Below are 24323 nucleotides of genomic sequence, written 5' to 3' on the forward strand. Positions count from 1 at the left end.
TTTTTTTTCCTTCTTCATTTCAGCAGAGTTTTATTTGCTGACCATCATGTGCTACGACCACTACGTGTCCATCTGCAAACCCCTGCACCACGGGACCCTCCTGGGCGGCAGAGCTTGTGCCCACATGGCAGCAGCTGCCTGGGCCAGTGCCTTTCTCATTGCTCTCATGCACACAGCCAATACATTTTCCCTGCCCCTGTGCCATGGCAATGCCCTGGGCCAGTTCTTCTGTGAAATCCCACAGATCATCAAGCTCTCCTGCTCAAAATCCCACCTAAGGAGTCTACTGCCTCTTGCTTTTAATGTCTTTTTATCATTTGGCTGTTTTGTGTTCATTGTTTTCTCCTATGTGCAGATCTTCAGGGCTGTGCTGAGGATCCCCTCTGAGCAGGGACGGCACAAAGCCTTTTCCACCTGCCTCCCTCACCTGGCCGTGGTCTCCCTGTTCCTCAGCACTGTTATGTTTGCCTATCTGAAACCCCCCTCCATGTCCTCCCCATCCCTGGATCTGTCACTGTCAGTTCTGTACTCAGTGGTGCCTCCAGCCCTGAACCCCCTCATCTACAGCCTGAGGAACCAGGAGCTCAAGGCTGCAGTGTGGAGACTGATGACTGGATGGTTTCAGAAACATTAAACTGCCTGCCAATTTCTTCAAGTCACTTGTAATAAAAGTCATCTTTGATATTTCTTGTTGATTTCATTTTGGAGGTTCTTTTCCTTTATTTTACTTTTTTCATATTGTCCACAAAGAAATGTCACTGTTTGTGTCATTTCTCAATTTGTTTCTCTCCACCTTCCCTGTGGCCACAGACTGTGTCAATGAGGGGCTGCCCTCTCTGCAGCTTTAAAGGAGCTAAGGGATCTCCCATCAAAGTTTTCTGCAGAGATCCCTTTATGTTGCCTTCTCTGGATTTGCAGCAGCAATGTCTGTGTGCAGAGCTGGGGGCAGATCACTGCTGGAACAGTCTCTGGTCCTGCTGGCCACACGATTCCTGGTCCAGGCCAGGAGCCATTGGCCTTCTTGGCCACCTGGGCACACTGCTGCCTCATGTCCAGCCTGCTGTCCACCAGTCCCTGCAGGTCCCTTTCTGCCTGGCTGCTCTCCAGCCACTCTGTCCCCAGCCTGTAGCGCTGCAGGGGTTGTTGTGGCCAAAGTGCAGGACCCGGCACTTGGACTTGTTAAACCTCACCTTGGATTTGGGCTCTGGATCCAGCCTGTCCAGGTCCCTGTGCAGAGGCCTCCTACCCTCCAGCAGATCCACACTCACACCCAGCTTGGTGTCATCTGCAAAGATGTCCTTGGTTCCAAGAGGCCCCTCAGTGTCACAATGGCCTATTGGTCACACCAGGCCCTGCACTGTCACCCTGGTCTCCTTGGTTCCATGTGTCCATGCAGAGCCACAATGATCTCCTTGGTTCCATGGGCTTCACAGTGTCACAATGTTCTCGTTGGTGCTGCAGTTTCACAGTGGCCCCTTGGTTCCGTGGTCCCCCAGGGTGTCACAATGGCCCCATGGTCACATGAGGTCCCACACTGTCACAATGCTCTCTGTGGTTCCACAAGTCCCCTCAGTGCCACATTGCACTCCTTGTTTCCACGGGGCCAACCAGTGTCACAACAATCTTCCAGATTCCTTGAGGCCCCATGGTGTCACAGTGGCCCCTTGGTTACACAGGATCCTGCAGTGTCCCAAAGTCCCCTTGGTTCCATGAGGCCCCGCAGTGTCAGAACAGCCCCTTGGTTCCACTGGGCCCTGGAGTCTCCCAATGGTCTCCTTGGTTTCGAGTGTCAAAATGGTGAAACCCCTTGGTTACACAAGGCCCTGCAGTGTCACAGTGGCCTCTGGTTCCACGAGGACCCAGTGTCATGGTGCACGCCCTGGTTCCATTTGGGTCCAGAGCATCACCATCCCCCCCTGGTTCTTTAGGAGTGCACAGTGTCACCATGGTCCTCTTAGCCCCACAGTGTCACAATGGCCCCTGACTTCACCAGAGTGTCCCAATCACCAGAGAATGACAGAATCAAATAGGCTGGAAAAGACCTTTGGGATCATCAAGTCCAAGTAATGTCTTAATACTGCTTTGTCACCCAGACCATTCCATGAATTGCCACTGAAGAGGGACAGTGACTCTGCCACCTCCCTCCTGGCCAGCCCATTCCAATGCCCACTCAATCCTTCTGTGAAGAACTTCCTCCTGTTCTCCAGCCCAAACCTCCCCTGGTGCAGCTTAAGGCTGTGTCTTCTTGTCCTGCCCTCCAGCACATCCACACTCATATCCAGCTTGGTGTCATCTGCAAATTTGTGAATGGTGGACTGGATCTCCTCAGCCAGATCATCAGTGAAGATGTTAAACAGGACTGGGCCCAACACAGATCCCTGGGGGACAGCACAAGTGCCTGGACACAAGCTGGGTGCAGCACCATCCCCACCACTCTCTGGGCCCAGCCTCAGCCAGTTCTTAATTCTCCCAGTGAGGAGGGAACCTGCCCAAGCCATGGGCTACAGCTTTTCCAGGGAATGCTGCAATGTCAAAGGCTTTGCTGAAGTCCTGGAACACAACATCCACAGCCTTTCCCAAATCCACATGGTAGTTACCTGGTCATAAAGGAAAACCAGGTTGGTCAGGCAGGACCTGCCACCCCGAAATCCACTCTGGCTGGCTCTGATCCCTCAGCCATCCTGTGGGATCCCTGGGATGGCACTCAAGGTGATCTGTTCCATAACCTTGCTGGGCACCCAGGTCAGGCTGACAGGCCTGGAGTTCCCCAGATCCTCCTTCCAGCCCTTCTTGGGGATGGGGTCACACTGGCACCTCCAGTCCTCTGGGACCTCCCCACTGAGCCAGGACTGATGGTAAATGATGGAGAGCAGCTTGGGGAGCTCATCCACCAGCTCCCTCATTCACCTGGGATGGATCCCATCTGATCCCATACACCTGTGAGCATCTGAGTGGCTCAGCAGGTCAGCAACTGCTTCCTCCTGGATTCCAGGGGGCTGTTCTGCTCCCTGTGCCCATCTACCAGCTCAGGAGAACACTTGTCCTGAGGACAACCAGTCCCAATATTGAAAATTGAGGTAAAAAATTTGGTGTGCTTGAGGTGTTAAATAGATCAGACTTTTCCTTGACTTTAGTTACTCTATTTTCTACTGCATCCAAAGAAGAGTACAGGTTCTCCATTTCACACTTTTTTGCATATTTTTTAAATACAAACCTTTTTTTTTTTTTTAAAAACAAAAGCTCCCAGGTTAAGTTCTAATTGAGCTTTTACCTCTCAAATTTTCTTTCTGTATAACGTAAGGACATCCTTAAACACTTCCTGAGTTTCTGGTCCTTTTCCTCCCTGAGTTCCCACAAAAGCTCCATGGGCAGCCAGGACAGTCATTTTCCTCAGTAGCTCATCTCTTGCCTCACTGGGACAGGCTGCTCCTTCCCCCTTAACATTACTTTCTTGAAGTGTGTCCATCCTTCCTGGACTCCTTTGTTTTTAAGGGCTGTTTCTCTTTAAAAAATCAGTACCTGATTTGGTCCTCACCAAATCAGCATCCTAAACAGGCCAAAGCCTGCCCTTCCTAATTCCAGTGTAGAAGTTTTGTTGCTGCCCCTCCTTCTTTCACAGAACATTGAAAACTCGATTAGTTCATGGTCACTGTGCCCCAGGCAGCCTCTGAGCCCCACATCTGCCACCAGCCCTTCTCTGTTTGTGAACAGCAGGAGACAGAGCTTTCCTTGGCAGTGGGAGTGTTACCAAAAATTCATTAAAACAGAAAACTCCTTAACCCCAATGTAGCATGAAGAAGCAGCATTCTTTATTCAGCAGGATGCACGGGGGCCAGCTCCTCCCACAGCCGTGCATGCTGAGTACAGGAAAGTTTCTGTTTATTTTCTCTATTTTCAACACATATTCATTGATTGTTCTGGACTAAACACACATGTGATAATCATTTCCCCAAAATCATTAACACATTCCCCCTCCCCTTTACCCATGTGTTCTTCTGTTTTGGGGCTCTCTCTGGTGGTCCCTGGTGGTCGTGGATCCCAGTGTCCCAGTGGGTCTGGCTGAGCTGGCAGGACACTGAGGCTGGTGAACTTCCAGTTCCCCTTCTCACACAATGGGCATTGTGTGCTTTCCATAGGCCTGGGGTTTTGGAGAACAAGCTCCAGGTGTGAGCTCACCTGGTGTAGGCAATTTCTCATCTGGTAACATGAGGTCACAGGGTGGGCTATGACATCAGAGAGTGGGTTATGTGAGGTCATCAAGCAGCTATGACATCACAGAGAGCCTATGCAACAACACAGAGCCACCTGTGACATCACAGGGCAGAGGTCTGACATCACAGAGCAGACTATGACATCACAGAGCTGTCTGTGACATCAGAGACCCGCTGTGTGACATCAGAGAATGGGCTGTGCCATCACAGTGCAGGCTGTGACATCCCAGCAGGGCTGTGTGAGGTCACTGGGTTGGTCACTCCACCCCAGCTCCCCCTCACAGTTTCTCCCAACAAGTCCAATGCTGTTCATGCCCAGTGGGGTCCCTGTCCCCCGGGATCCCCCCGGCCCACCTGGAGCCACAGCCTCCACCAAAGGATGTTCCACGGGATCCACCCCAGAGACTGACATGGGGACAAGGGACCAGGGCTGTGTGACCAGGACATCAAGGATATGGATTATCCAGGTCACAGTGGCCTGGTTTGGGTTCCCCAGGGCAGGAAATATGTCTGGCAGCTGGAGCAGGATCTGGGAAGGGCCTCCAAGGTGGGGCTGGAGCCCTTGGGCTGTGAGCAGAGGCTGAGGGAGCTGGGCTTGTCCAGCCCAGAGCAGGGAAGGCTGAGGGGCTCCTCATCCCAGCCTGGCAGTGCCAGCCAGGAGGTGATGGAGAACACAGAGCCAGGCTCTTCACTGGGGGGCCTGGTGGGAGACAAAAGCCAATGGGTGGGAGGGAAAGAGGGGAGATCAGCCAGGGCATAGAGCTATGAAATGAGTCAGGCTGGTTTCAGCATTTCCTCAACACCAAGAGCAGCCTGACCTCCCTTCTCCATCCACCACTGACAGCTTTGCAAATCAGGAATTGTTCAAATTGTTTTGCCCGCGCTCCCGAAAGAGCATCCTGATACAAGAACTTAATTGTGTTTATATCTATCACAGATCCACATTTGTCTAAAACCAATTTCAGTATGCAAATCACTTGTGGATGGTGGATTCATCAGATGCTGCTGGGACATTGCACATAGCTCAGGGAAGAGAGTGGTTGTTATTAAATTGTGTCCTGTTCAACCATGGTCTGTTGGCCATGAAGAGAAACTTTCTGTGCCTCTGAGTGTCACCAGTCCCTGACCCCAAAGGGACACAAACCTGAGGAGTTGTGGTTCCCACTGCAGGGGCACTTGGACCTTGGCTCTGCACAGGAGAGCTCTTCATCCACTTTCTCTCTTTTTCTCCCTCTGGGCATGGAGGGAGTTCGTGACTTCAGTGTGTGACTCGTGTGTGCAAAGAGCAAATCTGGGCAGAATTGGGGCAGGGAGGGTTTGGGGGGACCTTGGGATCTGTTCTGGGCACATTTCCATTGCTCTGCGACTGCCTGCTTTGGAAATTCCTCTATCCAGTAGAGGAATGACTTTTGCATTTGATGGAGCTGTGCCTTCCCTTGGCTTTGTTGGCTGACAAGAAATGAACATCCCTCTGTGTCTCAGGCAGCTCCTTCTCCAAGGAAAGCAGGTGGGAGTTGGAGCCAAAGAGCTGAAAGCTGCAGGTGCGGCCTGGGCTGGAGGGAGCTCAGATTTGCACAAGGCTGCTCTGAGTGCCAGGGCTTGGATGGGGGAAATGGTGGGGTGGGGGTAGGGACAGAGTCTGATGGATTGTCAGCCATGAAGGGTCTTGATTTTCTTATCTATTCAAACTGCATGAGGAGGTCCTTGGATTCAGTGTCAGTTGTTGATTGCACATATCTATGTTTTAACAGGAAAAAAAATGAAACAGGATGTAAAAATAATCTTTTCTCCCTGTCTTTTTAAATATAGAGTATTTTAAATGGGCTTCTGAAAACTGTGTAATTAACCACAAAGGAATTGAGAATTAAAATCAAATTAAAATCCCCAGAGGCTTGGCTTGTTAAGGTGTTCTGAATGTTAATGAGCCCTGGGACACTGAATTCCTGCACTGAAGAGCTGAAGGCTGAACAAGCCTCTGGAGCAGTGAAATTCAGCAGCAGCCTCCAAGTTGCTGAGGATGTCAGCAGCCCCCACTGAGGCCATCCCTGCCCAGAGCCCGTGGGGGAATGGGCAGCCAAGGAGAGCGTCCCTGGGGCTGGGGCAGCACAACTCAGAGGCACCAGGGGCTCCAGCTGGGAAATGGAGTGTGGAATGGGGCTGGGAAAGCCCTGCCTGGGCTGGGCCAAGCAGGACAGACAAGCCCTGACTGCCATCTCCCAAAATGACTCTCTCAAGGAGACATTTAAAAGGAATTACAATTGTTTGTGTACTCTGAGTTGTACAGGAGAAATACCAGTACAAGGGATTCTGAGGAACTCAAAAGAACAAAACAGCCTGTACTGGGAACTTTAGTAAATCAGAGAAATGTTGGCAAAATATTTTTTATGACATTGTAGTGGTTTTGGTTTTTTAATTTAGGATTTTTTTAATCTTGAGATTTCTTAATTAATGGATTGATAAGTGTAGTGGGTTTTAGTGTCCATTAATTATTTATGCATTTGTTTTGTTGTGAGATAAAATTAAGAGAAAGGTAAAGTAGGCTTAAAATTTTAAAAGGGTATAATGAAAATTTTATTTAAAAAAAAAGAAAAAAAGAAGTGGTAATTAAAATAAACTTTATACTTTTTTTTTCCTTAGAATTTTTTTTTCCTGGCAATGTAAAGAAGCTAAACTAAAAATTTCTAGTTAGTTTAGTATTTCTAGAATAGTCTTTTTTTAGTTTACTTTGGGAGAGAAGTTTTTAAGGTTATGGAGATTTTTTTACAAGAGGAAAATGTTGGGTTTTTGTGGTTCTTTATTTTGTCATGGATAACAGTTACCTGGGGAAAGTTTTTATTGTGAAGTTGTTTTTATTGCTACAAGCTCTTTTACAGCTTGTTGATGGGCCATGTTGACTTATAGGGTATTGATTTAAAGATTAATTATTTAAAGGTAAAAGTTTTCATTCTTTAATATTTAAATTATTTTTTTCTCTCTGGAAATAGAGATCTTCTCTTGGGGATACTGGCTTCCTTTTTTTTTTTTCTTTTTAAACTTTTGATGAAATTACAGTTATTTTAACATTTGTTTATTTTATCATGAAGGTTTTTGTTTCATATTAATTTGATTTTTTTAAAGTTTTATGTGTTATGAAGAAAAAGAGTTTTTTCTTTATAGTTTATAAGAGGATTTTAGTTTTAAGATTAAGGTATTTTTTCTTTTTTTTTAATTGGGATTCAATTTCTTCTTTACTGACTTTGATGGTTTCATGTTGTTTTTTTATATGCTTGCATTTTGTTTTTCTTTTACGTGAGGGGGAATTGAAGTATTGAAAGGATAAACACCTGACCTGCCAGGAACTTGTGGTGGAAGTTGTGGTTGGGATGTGTTAGGATTGGTTTTCTGGTTGGTTTTAGAGTTTTTTAAAGTTTTTATTTGTAGGATTCTTTTGAATGCTCTGTAGGTTGTAGGAGTTTTGGGTTTTAATTGTGTTGGGAGGATGGGACTTGATGGTAAGATTTTAGTAGCTGTGGCTAGCTTTGTACTGGTTGGGGTTTTGTAGCCTCTTTTGTTTTCCTGTTTGGCAGTTTTTGGGGTTTGGTTTGGTCAGAATGGGGCCAATGGGGGGGGGGGCAGCCTGGGGAGGGGGAAGGGGCTCAGCCCTCCTAAGGGCTGCTTGGTTTGGTTTGGTTGAGATGGGGGTTGGGGTAAGGGCCTGCTGCTTCTTTGTTGACTGGAAAAGAAAGAGGAGGTTCCTGGGTTTTTTCATCTTAAACATTTGTGTTTCACAGAGGCTTGTTCAGTATTTTAGTGGTTTAACAGATTGTCAGTTACACAAAAAGTTTTGTATTACTTATTAAAATTCTTCTCATGTCAAACTGCAATAGACATTCAATCAACAAAAAACACTTCTCAAAGCATTGACTTGGCCCATTCGACTTCACAAACTCTAAGGCTGTTCGATGTAATGTTAATCAAAATTTGCAGGAGCACAGAAACAGAAGAAGAAGACACAGAAAGAGAGAAAGACAAAAAAGATACAGAGAAGCACACACGCACAGGTACCAGCTGCTGGATTCCAGCCATGTTCAGATTGAAATTCCAAGAGGATGCAGGGTCAAGATGTGTGCTTGCCTTGTGCTCAGCCTTCAATACCCCTTGGGCTTCCTGGGCCCTTTCCGCCAGGTGGGACCTGGGCTCATTTGGTCCCTCAGGAGCTGGGCTGGGGGCTCCAGAGGTGGCTGTGGAGCATTGCCTGTGCTGTGCCAGGGACTGGCAGACACTGCTGGGCTGGGATGGAGGCTCTGGGGGGATTGGGGTTCCAGGGCAGGGCAGGGCTGGGGTTCCTGGGCAGGGCAGGGCTGAACCTGCCCCTTCCTCTCCCTGACACATGAAATGCTTCCAGCCAAGAATCTCTTCCAGTCTCTCACAATATGCAATGTTGGAGGTGGAACTCACAATTTTGGCCATGGGCACCTGGCTGAGAAGGACAGTTCTTTTTCGTAGGAAGGAAAATCAGGGAGCCACAGTGTTTCAGTAGCAGATGAGAAGAGACCCTCCATGTGCCAAGGTCAGCTGGACCAGTCAGGCAGTCCCCAGGATGCCAGCCCAGCCAGACCTGTCCTGTGTTCTCCTGGTTCCATTGGGCCCTGCAGTGTCACAATGGTCTCTGTGGTTCCACAGGCCCCACAATGTCACAATGGGCCCTTGGTCCCATGGAGCCACCCCAGTGTCACTCTGGTGCCCTTGGTTCCATGAGGCCCCCTGGTATCACAATGGATCCTTGGTTCCATAGTGCCACACAATGTCAGAATGCTCTTCTTGGCTCCCTGGGACCTCACTGTGTCACCATGGTCACATTGGTTCCATGTGGCCCTGCAGTGTCACAACTTCCTCTCGATTTCCTGAGGCCCCAAAGGCTCACAAGGATCTCCATGATTCATGGAGCCCCACAGTGTCACAATGGCCCCTTGGCTCCATGAGGCTGTGAAGTCTCCTAATGGTGTCTCCATGGTTCCATGAAGCCTTGCAATGTCACAATGGACCTTTGGCTCCATGGGGTCTTGCAGTGTCACAATGGCCCCTTTGTTCCCATGACACCCCAAAGTGTCATAATGGTCTCCACAGTTCCATGAGGCGCCGTGGTGTCACAATGGACCCTTGGTTTGATGGGGCCTCTCTGTGTCACAATGATCCCTACATTCCATGGAGCCACACAGTGTCAGTACAGCTCCCTTGGTTCCGTGAGGCCCAGCAATGTCACAGTGCTCTCCATGATTCCATGAGGCCCCACAGTGTCACAATGGTCCCTTGGTCTCACAGGGCCCCACAGTGTCACAGTGCTCCCTTGGTTCCATGGCCCTGTGCTGCTGCATTCCCCCCTCCCCTTCTCAGCCCGCCCTGCCAGCTGAGAAATGCTCCTTGGGCCTCTGCCTTGGCCAGCAGCCCCTGGGCTCAGCTCCTCTGCAGCTCATCACAAACACTGTCTGCTCCAGGCACTGCTGCTGCCCAACCAGCTCCTGCTTTCTGTAGGAGCAGCCCTGGGAGCTGGTTTTGTTCCCTCGGTGGCACAACATCCCTGTTCTCACAGTGCCAAAGAAAGCTGCTGATGCCAAGTGTGGCCAGGATGAGCCATTGCTGGGACTGAAGCCCCTCTGGTGGGGCCCTGCAAACAGCGCTCCAAAAGGAGCCCTTGGAGCTCTCCTGGGCCAGCGACTCCCTCTGAGTGGGGCCTCTCCCAGCCGGGAACTCTCCCGTTTGCTGCACTCGGGGATCCTGAACAATGACAGAGCCTGGGCCGATCCCCCCACTCCTCCAGGCTCAACCCTTGGCCTGCTGGGGAGATGCCAAAGGATCCACAGGGAGCATTTCCTGCCCTGAGGGGAATTTCTCCCAGGTGCCTTGCACTGACTCTTTGTGTCTGTGTGCACACAGGAGTGCCTGTGCTGGGGAAATGGGGCAGAAATGCTGCTCTCTGAGGGGTTTGAGTGCCTTGCATAGCTGAGTCAGTCAGATATCCAGATATCAGCAAGTGAGGTTAAGTCACGAGGTCTAAGCTAAGTTAAATGCTCTTAAGAGTTGTTCTTTTGCCATGCTGTTAAGTTTAAGTTATTAGCTAAGTTAGATATTGTTAAGTGGTATTCCTCTGTTAAAATGCTAAGTCATAGGATTTAAGTTAGGATAAATACTGTAAAGTGCTGTTTTTTCGCTAAATTGTGAAGTGAAGGTATCAATTAAGGTTAAGGCATGTGTTAAGTCATGGTTAGTTTGAGGTCTGGTAAGGTTTTATCTCTTTATTCCTTTTATCTTTGCCCTCACTGTCCTTTTGTCACACACACCCACTGAGACAGTTCTCAGTTCATTTCTGGTTGGATTGCCTGGATTCTGTTTGGTTTTGTTGTTGCTTTGTTGTCTTGGCGTGCCTGAAGCGTCCAGTCAGGAGCAGAGTCACTCTTACTGATAGTGGGGCCCTGGAAAAATGTTAAGATAGATTCTGAAATGTCAAGCTTTGCGTTTCACCTGCGTAAGTGTTATGATAAATTATATAATTGTTAGATGTGATGATTGTTTAGTAATTAAAATAATTATTGTATAATCATAAGAAGAACCATGAGAAACTGTATGTTCCTAATCTAAGGAGGCTATGCTTGGCCAAAATCTATGTATACAATTGAACAATACAAGTTTAATAATTAACATGAAAGTTATATAACGATAGAATATAAAAACATGCTCATCCCGAACTTATGTCGGAGTCAGATTTCAGTTTGTACCCCTGACACCCAGAGCTCTTCAATAAAAGCACCTGCATATAATCATTTCTCGTGATTATGTGTTCCTGAACGCTAACAGTTTTGGCGACCCAGATGGGACCCTGTGAGTGCTGCTGAGCGAGTTCGCGACTCGATCACGCTCCAGCCGGCACCGAGGGATTCTCGGGGAGCCCATCGGCCGCGACCGCCTCTGCCGCTCACAACATCCCCGGGAGAGAGGTAAGGTGCTTTTATTTTGGTTTAGGTGCCTGCCAGTAAGACGCAGCGAAAGCTACGCTTGGTTGGGCTAAGGAATTCCTGTGGTATTGCCTAGGTGCTGTTCCGTAAGACAATCAAGAAAGCGTTGCAGGTTCGGCATTTGGTGTTTTTGGATGGAGAAGCTCAAAGGAATTTTGGGCAGCAATGCCTCTTTTCCACAAACTTCTCCTTTGGGGTGCTTATTAGCACATTGGAAACAGGGTAATTTTGGGGAAGAATTACGTAAAGCTAAGTTGATTGATTATTGTAATACATGGTGGCCAGAATATATCTTGGAGAATGGCAAAAAATGGCCAAAATACGGCACTTTGCAATATAACAGTATTTCACAGTTAATGTCATTTTGTAAGAAAGAAGGAAAATGGGATGAGGTTCCGTATGTTGATTTGTTTTTCTATTTACGGGAAAAGCCAGAATGGCAAGATGAATGTGGATTAATGGTGGTTAGAGCGTCTGCAAGTGATAAGTGCTTGGTTTGCGAGGAACGTTGTCTAAAACACTTGGCGTTGAAAGAAAATCTGAGCAGGGAAAATTATGCAGATATTGATTTACAGGTAGCTCCAATAAGACCAAGGGAGCCCAGCCCTACCCCACCTGTTTCATCTGTCCTTATCCCACTGCCTTTCCATACCTCACCCAATCCTGAGCCTGTCTCATCTAGTACACCTTTCCCTCTTTTTTCTCCTCTCCCATTGTCACCTGACCCCTTTTCCTCGGAAGATGAGCAAAACTGAACTGTGATAGAAAGGAGGGGGAGGGATGCGAGTGAAAGGAATAGCAATGGTAATAAATCAGTAACCCCGGTAGCCCACAGAACCCGAAGCCGGACAGAGCTTGACCCAGTTGTGGAAAGAAAAGACGTAGGCAGACAAAAACGGACTGTGATTGCCCCCCTTGCAACAAGGTGTAGGAGCAGAAGGGCCAGTGTTTGTAAAAGTGCCCTTTTCTCCTGCAGATTTAATTATTTGGAAACAGTCAGCTGGAACTTATAGAGAAAACCCTGATAAGGTGGCATGGGTAGTAAAAATGATCATGAAAACTCAGAATCCTGACTGAGATGATATACAAGTAATATTAGATACAATAATGGACTCCACAGAGAAAGAGATGGTACTTAAAGCAGCCAAAGAAAGGGCAAGGGAGGATATCAGAAACGGGCTCGTAACAGGAAATTTAGATCTCAATTTCCCAACTGAGGATCCAAAATGGAATCCTAATTTACTTTGTGATATGAGGAGACTACAGAAATATCAGGAGTGGATCCAAATAGGAGTTCAGAATGCTGTGCCCAAAACCATAAATTGGTCTAAACTATATGAGGTTCGGCAGGAAAAGAAAGAATCTCCCACTGCGTTTTTAGAGAGGCTTAAGGAGGCAGCAAGGAAATATACAGATCTCCAAACAGACACAGAACAAGCAAAGGTTCAGCTCGCTCTCATATTCTTGGGACAATCACAAGACGATATTCGGAAGAAATTGCAAAAATTAGAAGGGGAGGAAGTAAGGAATCTGGATAAGCTACTTGAGGTAGCCTGGAAGGTATATAACAATCGCGAAAGAGAAGCTAGTAAAAGGCAACAGCAAAATCTTTTGGCAGTAATACAAGGGAAGGGTAACCCAAATTTCAGAGGACGTGGCAGAGGTAGTCGTGGTAGAGGACCAATTATGCAAGGGTTAAGCCTAAATCAGTGTGCGTATTGCAAGCGGGAGGGGCATTGGAAACGAGAGTGCCCAAACAAGCCAAACAACCGGTTTCACCAGGGCAATCAGTTCCAGCAGGAAAACATTGCCAAGGCAATGGTGTTAGGTGAATATAACAGCTGGCTAGACGTGGAACCCGTAAAACAGGTTAAAGAACCTTTCATAACTATACAGCTGGGGCATAAGGAAGTCAAATTTCTAGTGGATACTGGAGCTACCTACTCTGTGCTGAATGATCTACAAGGAGAAATTGGAAATAAGCAAACAACAATAGTTGGGGCTACAGGGAAGGAGGAAAATCGGCCATTCTTGCAACCCCTAGATTTGTGCTTTGGGAACAAGACTTTAATGCATGAATTCCTATATGTACCTGAGTGCCCAATTCCGCTTTCAGGGAGAGATCTGCTGGCGAAACTTGATGCGGTAATAACCTTTGAAAACGGGGAGCTTGTAATGAAAATACCTGAATCAAAGATGGGACAGATTTTAATGATCAAAGAAAAACCAGTTCCCTCTATCCCTAGAGAGGTAGATGATGCAGTGATTCCTTCTGTATGGGAAACGGATATACCAGGGAAATCTAAATTGGCACAACCAGTGCATGTAGAGTTAAAGGAAGGGGCAAGGGCTGTACAAATCAAACAGTATCCCATAAAACCAGAAGCACGGCAAGGAAGAGTAAAAACTATTGAGAAATTCTTAAAGTACCAAATTTTAGAAGAATGTGAATCAGAATTTAACACACCAATATTTCCAGTAAAGAAACCAAACGGAGAATATAGATTAGTGCAGGATTTGAGAGCAATAAATAAAATAACAAAAGACATTTATCCAGTGGTAACAAATCCCTACACATTGCTAACATCCGTAAAGGAGATATATAAATGGTTTACTGTAATTGATTTAAAAGATGCCTTTTTCTGCATTGCCCTTGACAAAGAAAGTAGGAAACTGTTTGCCTTTGAGTGGGAAAACCCAGGAAACAGAAGAAAGACCCAACTCATCTGGACACGACTTCTACAAGGGACGAAAACTGTCCGACCCTATTCAGAAACCAACTGGCAAAGGAGCTGGATATTTGGAACAAAAATGGGCAAGTACCAAGAGACCAATACCTATTGTTGCAGTATGTTAATGATATACTAATAGCTACCGAAGAAAAAGCAACCTGTATAAAGGTAACCATTGAGATTTTAAATTCACTGGGAATGGGAGGTTACAAAGTATCCAGAGGAAAGGCACAAATTGCCCAACAGACTTTGATCTACCTGGGATGTGAAATTTCACAAGGGCAACGAAAACTAGGTACTAACCAAGGTATCCAAGCTATCTGTGCTATTCCAGAGCCCCAGAACTTACATGAGCTGCGAGTCTTCCTCGAGATGTCAGGATGGTGTCGCTTGTGGATCATGGACTATGGACTGATTGTGAAACCCCTGTACGAAGCTCAGAGGACGCAGCCATTCACCTGGGGCAAGCCACAGAAGGAAGCCTTCCTAAAACTAAAAGAGGCACTGACGACTGCTCCAGCATTAGGGTTACCTGATCTGTCTAAAGATTTTCAGCTGTTTGTACATGAAAGGCTACGCCTAGCACTAGGAGTCCTGACCCAGCGTCTGGGAAGTTGGAAAAGGCCGGTGGGCTACTTTTCCAAACAACTTGACAACATAAGTGCGGGGTGGCCTCCATGTCTGCGGGCGGTCACAGCCACCGTGATGCTGATACAAGAAGCCAGGAAGCTTACTATGGGAAGACACATAGATGTCTATGTGCCACACATGGTAACCACTGTCTTAGAACAGAAGGGGGGCCATTGGCTATCTCCAAGCAGGATGATAAAATTCCAAGTAATCCTGACTGAGCAGGATGATGTCACATTAAAAACAACTAACCTTTTGAATCCAGCTTTGTTCCTAGGTACCACAACTGAAGAAATCCCATTGGAACATGACTGTGTAGAGGTAATAGAGTACACCTATTCAGCAAGAGAAGACTTGAAAGACGTCCCGCTAGAGCAGCCAGAGTGGGAGCTATTTACAGATGGGAGCGGCTTCGTGGAAAACAGAACCAGATACGCTGGATATGCAGTAACAACAGTCAGCACAGTAGTAGAAGCAAAGGCATTACCACCAAATACATCTGCCCAGAAGGCAGAACTGGTTGCTCTAACCAGAGCACTAGAATTAAGTGAAGGAAAAAAGGTAAATCTATGGACTGACTCAAAATATGCCTTTGGGGTGGCGCATGTACACGGAGCACTGTGGAAAGAAAGGGGATTATTGTCTTCTCGAGGTACACACATTAAACACCAAGATGCAGTCCTGCAATTGATAAAAGCAGTACAAAAACCTGAGCAAGTGGCAATTATACACCGTAAAGCACACCAATGAAGAAACTCCAAAATCTGTGAAGGAAATCGAAAGGCAGACTGGGCAGCCCGACAAGTTGCTCGAGAGGTGCAAACAACAATGGCATTGATACCTTCAAAGCTCAATATATCCCAATTTAATCTGCCCCCAAAACCAAGATATTCAGTAGAAGATGAGAGACTGGCACATTTACTAAATGCACAAAAGAACTCGGAAAGATGGTATTTAACTGCACAAGGACAAATAGTGGTACCCCCCTTGATAATGAGAGAAGTTCTACAAATTAAACATAACGAATGTCATTGGGGTGCAGAGGCATTGGTAAAATTGCTAATGCAGAATTTAATTTTGGTACGGATGTTAACAATGGCAAAATCAGTCATGTCAAAATGTGATATCTGCTTGAAAAACAACCCAGTGGCTAGGCGACAGGCACAGCTAGGATGGATTCGGATAGGAATGGAGCCAGGAGATTATTGGCAGGTAGATTTCGTAGAATTGCCAAAAACTCAAAGATACAAATACCTGTTAGTAGGGGTTGACACATTTTCTGGATGGCCAGAAGCCCTTCCCTGTTGCACAAACCAAGCAAAAGAAACAGTTAAGTAGTTCCTACAGTAAATTATTCCCAGGTTCGGGGTACCCCTAGGGGTATCGTCAGGTAGGGGGCCCCATTTCATAGCTACAGTAGTAAAAGAAGTAAGTAGATTGCTGGGGATAACTTGGGACCTCCACACACCGTGGAGACCCCAGTCATGTGGACAGGTAGAGAGGATGAATCAGACACTAAAAAGGCAAATCAGTAAAATATGCCAAGAAGCCAAGCTGCAGTGGCCCCAGGCTTTGCCAACAGCACTGTTGAGGATTAGGATAAAACCTAGGAGCGGGATGTCAGTCAGTCCTTATGAGATATTGTATGGGAAACCATATGAATCTCCTGAGCCTAACCCTAATGTACACGTTACAAGAAAACAAGAAGTGTATAATTATGTTCTGTCTCTTGGGAAAACTTTAGCTTGGCTTCGGAGCATCCTCGTGTGGAATAGACCAATAACTCTCTAGAACCCAGTTCATAACATACTTCCAGGAGACGAGGTGTACATTAAAAACTGGAACGAAGAACCGCTGAAACAAAAGTGGAATGGACCCTATCAGGTACTGCTGACCACCTTTACAGCAGTGAAAGTAGCCGGCGTGGACCCCTGGATTCCCTATACCCGAGTGAAGAAAGTCCATCCTGGATCACAGACTGTGTAAACTGTGGAACCAAGACTGCAGATAAGATGTGTTTAATTACTTTGAGAATGCTATTAGTAATTGTACTAATGTTATGGTCATTAATGTCTTTGGGATGTGGGATGCAAAAAGATCAACTAACCACTCTTCATTCTAGAATGAAGAGAGAGGCAGAAACACAAGTGATAAAAATTTCTAACACAGTTCGAGCTGAGAATGTAATGATTGGATTAGTCAAAGATTTTGCCAAAATACAAAACACCAGTAGAATAACTGCCTGTCTGCCAATACCAAAGGCAGTAGGAGATCCAGTAAATTGGGGAATCATAACATCAAAGCTACCTGAAATACAAAAGAACAAAACAATTGCATGCAAACAGGTACCCCAGTCGAGACAGGTGGTCAAGGAAACTTGGGAGAAAGTAGGAACATGGATGAGACCTATGAGCCAGAAAGACTGTATTCTAAGTGATGGCATACTAGGAACCTCTTTGGGACAGTCAGGAGGCATCACACAATGGCAATGCTATTTGCCACACTATAAAAAGATCATAGAAAATGTTACAGAAACTGCTCTGGTATGGAAGTGTGAGGCCGAGGATCAGAAAGATCAGATAGAGCCTTGGGACAGTACGTGGTCTGTGAGTATACTTCAAAAATTCCAATATATGGCAAACACCCCTTGGTGTATTAAGTGGGAAGGTTCTGAGAATGAAACAGATCCAGCAGTAACATACACTGCCACTAGTAGCAGAACGTGGGCAGACAAAGTAAGTTGGTGGGCATGCAATAAAACTTACGACTGCGCTTCTGATGATGCAGAGATAAAACAGATACCACCCCTGGCAATAGCCCTACAGATTGGTTGTGCTTGCAGAGGGATCAAACATAAACAAGGCAAAATGAATTATAAAGTGATTATAGGATGTACCAGGAGTACAATTAAAAGTCCAGGACAATTTGTATGGGCAACAAGCGATGGTACCTGGACAACACATCTGCCTGTAGACGGGAAAGTAAAGGAAATTACTTTGGGCCTCCCAACCTTATGTCCAATTTGGAAAAAGTCCTTCTGCATAAAGAGCAAGACAAGAAGTTCTGGGCAATGAAAATCCAGATGACACTTGGCAAGAACCCTCTAGTAGAATGAAACTTGGGTGGGCCCTAGAGTCTTTACTTGGTCCTATAGCAAACTATCAGAGTAGAGAGATGCTGTACAAATTTACAGGTAAGGTAGATAGACTAGCAAGAATCACCCAGGAAAGATTTAGAGAATTAAATGCACAATTACAAGCCACCACAAAAATGACTTTACAAAATCGATTAGCTTTAGATTTGTTACTCCTAAAGGAGCATGGAGTATATGGATTTTTAAAGAGACAAGTTGATCATTGCTGCGTTCACATCCCAAATGTAACTGCAGATGTAGAATATGACATCAATCAGTTGACACAGAGTATGAAGCACAAGAAGAGCAAAAGGATTTGACTACAAGCTGGTTAGGAAAAATCTTTAAAGGGTTAGGGTGGAATGTGAGTTCATGGATTAAATCTATCATTGAGAGTGTGATAATCTTACTAATTGTATTCTTAGCAATTTGGTTAGTTTACAGCATTTTAAGGAGAGAAATACAGAAGAAAACGTCCTGGAAGCAGAAAATAATAAAGGCACTGACACGAGATCCACACCCACTATCTTTTGGTTCTCCAGCCCGTGATAGCATCCACGACAACGTTTACATCAACCCTGGATTTGAAGAACATCAAACATAAATTGAGAAGTAAAGGATTGTATCAAGTGAAAACATTTACACCTATAGTGAAGTGAAAATGCTTTCAAAGGGGGGATAATGATAGTGGCGCCCTAGAAGATGCTAGGATAAACTCTGAAATGTTAAGCCTTGTGTTTTACCTGCGTAAGTAGTATAATTGCTAGCTGAAATGATTGTTTAGTGATTAAAATAATTATTGTATAATCATAAGAAGAACAATGAGAAACTGTATGTTCCTAGTCTAAGGTGGCCATGCTTGGCTGAAATCTATGTATACTATAGAACAATGTAAGTTTAATAATTAACATGAAAATTATATAACAATAGAATATAAAAGCATATCCATCCCAAACCTATGTCGGAGTCAGATTTCAGTTTGTACCCCTGACACCCAGAGCTCTTCAATAAAAGCACTTGCATATAATCATTTCTCGTGATTATGTGTTCCTGAATGCTAACACATTGAGAAATTTGAACAGAGAAAGAGAGCAGAAGAGTGATGAGATCATGTCGCCTCACAGGGAGAAGAAGACCTCTGTTCTCAGAGATGATGATTTCAAAAATAGATGAAGAGAACCTTTGCTCTTGAACAGCTCATCTTTAAACTAATACCCCATAAGTTGACAGGGCCCATAAACAGAGCTGTGGGAATGGCTGTGAAAAATGGGAGGGACTTCATGATTGCAGATTTTTCTGGGCGATTGATTTTCATGGAAATTAAAAGCCACGAGAAAACTGCTTTCTTATGGAGAAGTCTCCATAACATTAACAAGAAGAACCTCTCTCCTTTAGAGAACCAAAGAAAGACTATTCTAGAGATATTAAACTGACAGAAAATTACATTGTCAGTAAGAAAGAAAAGCTTCTATGGTGAGGAGAAGTGTTCTTAAAGTTTTCTGATTCTTATGACTCTTTCTTTTAGATACTGTTAATTAACAATTCTTTACACTATTTAAAAGTTTTGAGCCTACTTTGCCTTTCTCCTAATCCTATCTGAGAGCAGGAAATGACTAAGTACATTCTAGTGAATGCACTGGTAATTAGCCAACAGTGAACCCGCTACACTAATTGATGCATTGGCCGAGAGATGTCAAAATTGCGAACCAAAACCACTGCAGAAATCTTCCTGATGAACTGCATGAAAGCAGAGGGAAATCAAGGCAGAGTCATGGTTTTTCAGGACTTGCTTGATCCTAATGAGCACCGTGGTGCATTTGGAGCTGAGCCCTAGAGCCTTAGAGCCTGAGAGGAGATGGCACAAACCTTTCCAGAAGTCAAAGTCGGAAGAAAAGCCCAAAGGGTCTCAAAGCATGAATGGGTCCCACTGAAGTCCATCCCCACACAGGCTTCTCATGGACTCTTTAAAGGACAGAATTGGAGGCCAGGATGGCATAAAACCTTCTCAGAGATTCAGTGTAGAAAGGAAAATCCAAAGTATCCTAAAAAACTTGAGTATCTCAAAGTATTAATGAGCCCCACTGAGTGTCAGTACAAAGCTCTCAAGGGATTCGTTAAAGCAGATAATTGGGGCCATGATTGCACAAACCTCTCACAGAGTCTGTATCCAAAGGGAAACACCAAGTACCTTAAAATAACTGAAGTACCTTGAAGCATTAATGAGCCCACTGAGTGTTGTTACTGACAAAGCCTCTCCAGGGACTAATTACAGCAGATAATTGGAGGCCATGATTGCTCACACCTCTCAGAGACTCCAAGGCAAAAGCCAAACCCAAAGTCCTTTGAAAAGCCTGCAGTCCCTGGAAGCATTCAGGAGCCCCCAGGGCCATTGCTGAGCAAGGCTCCCCAGGGACTCCTTCCAGCAGATCCTTGAGGCCACTGGGATGTGGGCTAGGGGGGGATGCTGAGGGCAGGACAAGGGGCTGACAGTGCCCAGCCTGGCTGGGGCTGTGCCAGGAGGCCCCAGTGCCTCAGGACAAGGTGTCTCCTCCCAGCCCTTGGTGGCACAGACCCTGCTGTAGCCCAGGGCACCAAGACTTGGCTTCTCTTTGTCCCCACCTGTCATCACTGCCTGCAGTTCTCTGCTCTGCCTGGGGCCTGGGGACACTTTCTCAGTTGTGTCTATCAGTGGGACCCATTAAAAGTGAAAGAAACTTTGGAGTTAGACTGTGACTTGGAGTTCTGGAGAGGATTCTTCAGCTCCCTCTCAGGGACTGATGTTCAGGGCCTGAGCACAAAGCCCCAGAGGGTCATTAAAGTCCTTGTGCTGTGTCTGTGCTGCTGAGCTGGGCTAGGCTCCTGGCACAGAGGAGGGTGATCCTGCTAACCAAGAAGAGCTTCAAAAGCACATTTCTCTTGATGAGCAGCTCCTGTTCACATCCCAGCAGGGCTGGGGCACTGCCTGCAGCCACCCCGGGCACAGCACAGAGGCACAGAGAGCTTCAATCAGTCAGGGCTGGGAAGGTGCTGAGAAGTGTCTGGGGCAGAATCACTGCCAGCCCTTGGCACAGGAACCTCTGGCTGCAGGACAATGCAGCTGCAGCTCCTGGAGCCATCTCCTAAAGCTGGAACATCCCAATGCCTGCAGACCCTGTGAGTACATTCTCTGATTGTGTCTTTTCCAGAGCAGCCAGGGGTGCCCAGGGCTGTCCTGCAGAGCAGGGTCCTGCAGCCCAGGGCTCTGTGCTGGGGCAGGGACTCTGCTGCCTGCCAGGGACAGCTCTCAGCCAGCCCGGGGAGCTGCTCCCAGCACTGGGGAACACGACCTGGGTGGAAGGGGACAGCTGGTAAGGCTTGGAAGTGTTCTCCTTGTGTGGGGAGGGTGCTGCATTTTTCAGGACTGCTTACAGCATGGCATTTACTTGCAGAACATTTCCAAGTGGATTATACAGGTAGTACAGCAAGGCAGGGATTGCATCAAGTGGGAAAATCTGCTTTTTTAATATACTGCTCTATGTTGCCGGATGGGAAATTGCCCATAGATATTCATCTCTCAATTACGGTTTAGAAAAATACTAATTCTCTCTGATATTAATAAAGAGGGCAGAGAGAGAAATCTGCACAGGGCCAATCAGAGGCAGCATCAGTGTTGCTTTTCCAGCCTCCCCGGGGTTGCTCTGATGTTGCCGTCAGAGCCTGCAGAGCCAGAGCTGCCCCTTGGCAGTGCCAGAGCTGTGAGGGGTCTGCAGGGCAGAGCTGAGACCCCAGGGCTGGGCTGAGCTCTGGCAGCACTGGCAGGGCCCAGCCCTGGGAACAGGGAAGCAGCTTCTGGCAGGGACAGCTCCAGGCAGCAGAGCCCTGACCAGGCAGTGGGGGTAAAGTTGTCCCCAGCTGTGCTGGGATATTTAAAGTCCTCTCCAAACCAAAATTTACATGATTACTTTTCTTTCAGATCCCCATGCCAAGGCACCACAAATGTCCAACAGCAGCTCCATCAGCCACTTCCTCCTGCTGGCATTGGCAGACACGCGGCAGCTGCAGCTCCTGCACTTCTGCCTCTTGCTGGCCATCTCCCTGGCTGCCCTCCTGGGCAACGGCCTCATCATCAGCGCCGTAGCCTGCGGCCACCACCTGCACACGCCCATGTTCTTCTTCCTGCTCAACCTGGCCCTCGCTGACCTGGGCTCCATCTGCACCACTGTCCCCAAAGCCATGCACAATTCCCTCTGGGACACCAGGACCATCTCCTACTCAGGATGTGCTGCACAGGTCTTTCTGATTTTCTTCTTCCTGTCAGCAGAGCTTTCCCTCCTGACCATCATGTGCTACGACCGCTACGTGTCCATCTGCAAACCCCTCCACTACGGGACCCTCCTGGGCAGCAGAGCTTGTGCCCACATGGCAGCAGCTGCCTGGGCCAGTGCTTTTCTCAATGCTCTGTTGCACACAGCCAATACATTTTCCCTGCCCCTGTGCCATGGCAATGTCCTGGGCCAGTTCTTCTGTGAAATCCCACAGATCCTCAAGCTCTCCTGCTCTTTCTCCAGCCGCAGGGAATTTGGACTCATTGCAGTTACTGCCTGTTTATCATTTGGCTGTTTTCTGTTCATTGTTTTCTCCTATGTGCAGATCTTCAGGGCTGTGCTGAGGATCCCCTCTGAGTAGGGAAAGCACAAAGCCTTTTCCACCTGCCTCCCTCACCTGGCTGTGGTCTCTCTGTTCATCAGCACCTCATTTTTCACTTACCTGAAGCCCCCCTCCATCTCCTCCCCATCCCTGGATCTGGCCCTGTCAGTTCTGTACTCGGTGGTGCCTCCAGCCCTGAACCCCCTCATCTACAGCCTGAGGAACCAGGAGCTCAAGGCTGCAGTGTGGAGACTGATGACTGGATGGTTTCAGGAACACAAAACTGCTGGCCAATTTCTGCCAATCACTCGTAATAAAAGTAATATTTGATATGTCAATTGGTTTCATTTTGGAGATTTGTTTCCCTAATTTTATTTTTTCATATTTTCCACAAAGAACACCCATTCCTTCTGCCATTTCTTATTTTATTTCACTCCACCGTCCTGTGGCCACAGACTGTGTCAATGAAGGGCTGCAATCTCAGTGGCTTTAAAGGAACTAAAGGACCTCCCAGCAAAGTTTTCTGCAGAGATGCCCTTTTGTTCCCTTCTCTGTAGCTGCAGCAGCAATGTCTGTGTGCAGAGCTGGGGGCAGATCAGTGCTGGCACAGCAGCTGTGCCCAGCAGCAGCAGCACTTGGTGTTGCCAGTGCTGCTCCCGTGGCCCTGCCCCGCTGCCCTGGTGGCCCTGGTGTTGCTGTAGGGCCTGAGTGCTCTCAGGGCCAGGCACAGTCCTGGGGGTGGCAGTGCCAGGGCTGCAGCAGGGACAGGCCATGGGCACTGCTGGGGCAGCGCTGACGCCTCAGGCCAGGCCCTGGGGGCTCCAGGCTCCTTGCCCAGGCTCTCTCAAGAACACAGCCAGGCCAATGCTCAGCACAGAAAACCCCCGTGAGCAGCCCCAGGCTGGCTGTGGGCAGGCTGGGGGCAAACAGCATGGCTGGTGCTCTGCAAGGGCCCTGGGGGAGATGGGAAGGAGCAGCAGAGCAGGGGCTGATCCATCCCCAGTGCGCTGGACAGCCCAGGGCAGCGTCCCAGAGTGTCCTGATGGAGCTGCCAACAACATCCCCCCTCTGCAGCCCTGGCCTCTCTCCCAGCTCACACAGGTGCCCCATCCTTGCAGGCACAGACACGGCAGCACTGGCTCAGGAGCCCCTGTTTGCATTGCACAGAGCAGGGGGAGCACCCCCATGGTGTTGGTGTGGGGACATGAACCTGAGGGAGCACAAATGCCATCAGCCCCTGGGGCCAGCAAGGGCTGGGGGACACCAGGGAAACCACTCAGCTTTGTCCTGGCCTCTGCAGTAAGCCAGACATTTGGTTCCCATCAGCTGGGAGTTTCCTGTCCCACTGCAGACGCTGTTGCTCAGAGCCAGGGCTGCCTGGCAGCCACCCCCAAACTGCCCTGAGCCTTTCCTTTGCCTCACCTTTGCTTTCTTTACTCTTCCCTTGTAAAAATTTCCTTCCTCTTGCCCACCCCTGTTCCCTGCCCTGCAAACAGCCCATCCCTGTTTGCCCTTTCCTCTCTGGCCCCACTCCCCATTGCAGTTCCTGACTTGGCACCCTGGGAATGTCCCTTGGGCAGCAGGATCATCCTACAAGTGCTGCAGGAATTGTCTGCAGGCTCCTGCAGTGCCTCCTGCTGCTCCCTTGCCAGAGGCACCACAGGCTAGGGGGGCACATCTGGGCTGCTGTGTCTGCCTCTGGGGCTCCCTGTTCTGGGCAATGAGGAGGGGCTGCAGAGGCTCTGCAGGACTGACAGGATGGGCTTTGGGGCTGGCAGGAGAAGCTGAGGGACCTGGGCTGCTGGAGCTTCTGAAGAGGAGGCCCAGGGCTCATTGTGCAACTGCTCCAAGGGTGGTTTCAGAGAATTCCAGAATAAGCAAGGTTGGAAAAGACCTTGGAGATCATCAAGTCCAACCTGTACCCTGAAACCACCTTTTTTTCCCTGAGCCTCCTCTTTTCCTGATACTGCCTTGACTCCTTCTCTTCTCCAGAATAAACAAC

At 47.5% G+C, this 24323-nt stretch overlaps 1 protein-coding gene and 1 pseudogene across 1 annotated transcript; both read left to right on the plus strand.

Moving 5' to 3' along the window:
- Window positions 1-82: 82 nt before the first annotated feature.
- LOC132334984 (olfactory receptor 14J1-like) lies at window positions 83-3069 on the plus strand (the record flags this gene model as incomplete). The annotated part of the gene is made up of 3 exons (XM_059861105.1): window positions 83-544; window positions 2262-2394; window positions 3026-3069. Coding segments are annotated over 3 exons (639 nt in total), but the record flags the coding sequence as incomplete, so codon positions are not given.
- An 18601-nt stretch (window positions 3070-21670) lies between these two features.
- Window positions 21671-22651, plus strand: LOC132334985 (olfactory receptor 14A16-like; annotated as a pseudogene).
- Window positions 22652-24323: the final 1672 nt, after the last annotated feature.

The sequence above is a fragment of the Haemorhous mexicanus genome, chromosome 16 (assembly GCF_027477595.1).
Source record: "Haemorhous mexicanus isolate bHaeMex1 chromosome 16, bHaeMex1.pri, whole genome shotgun sequence".
NCBI lineage: Eukaryota > Metazoa > Chordata > Aves > Passeriformes > Fringillidae > Haemorhous > Haemorhous mexicanus.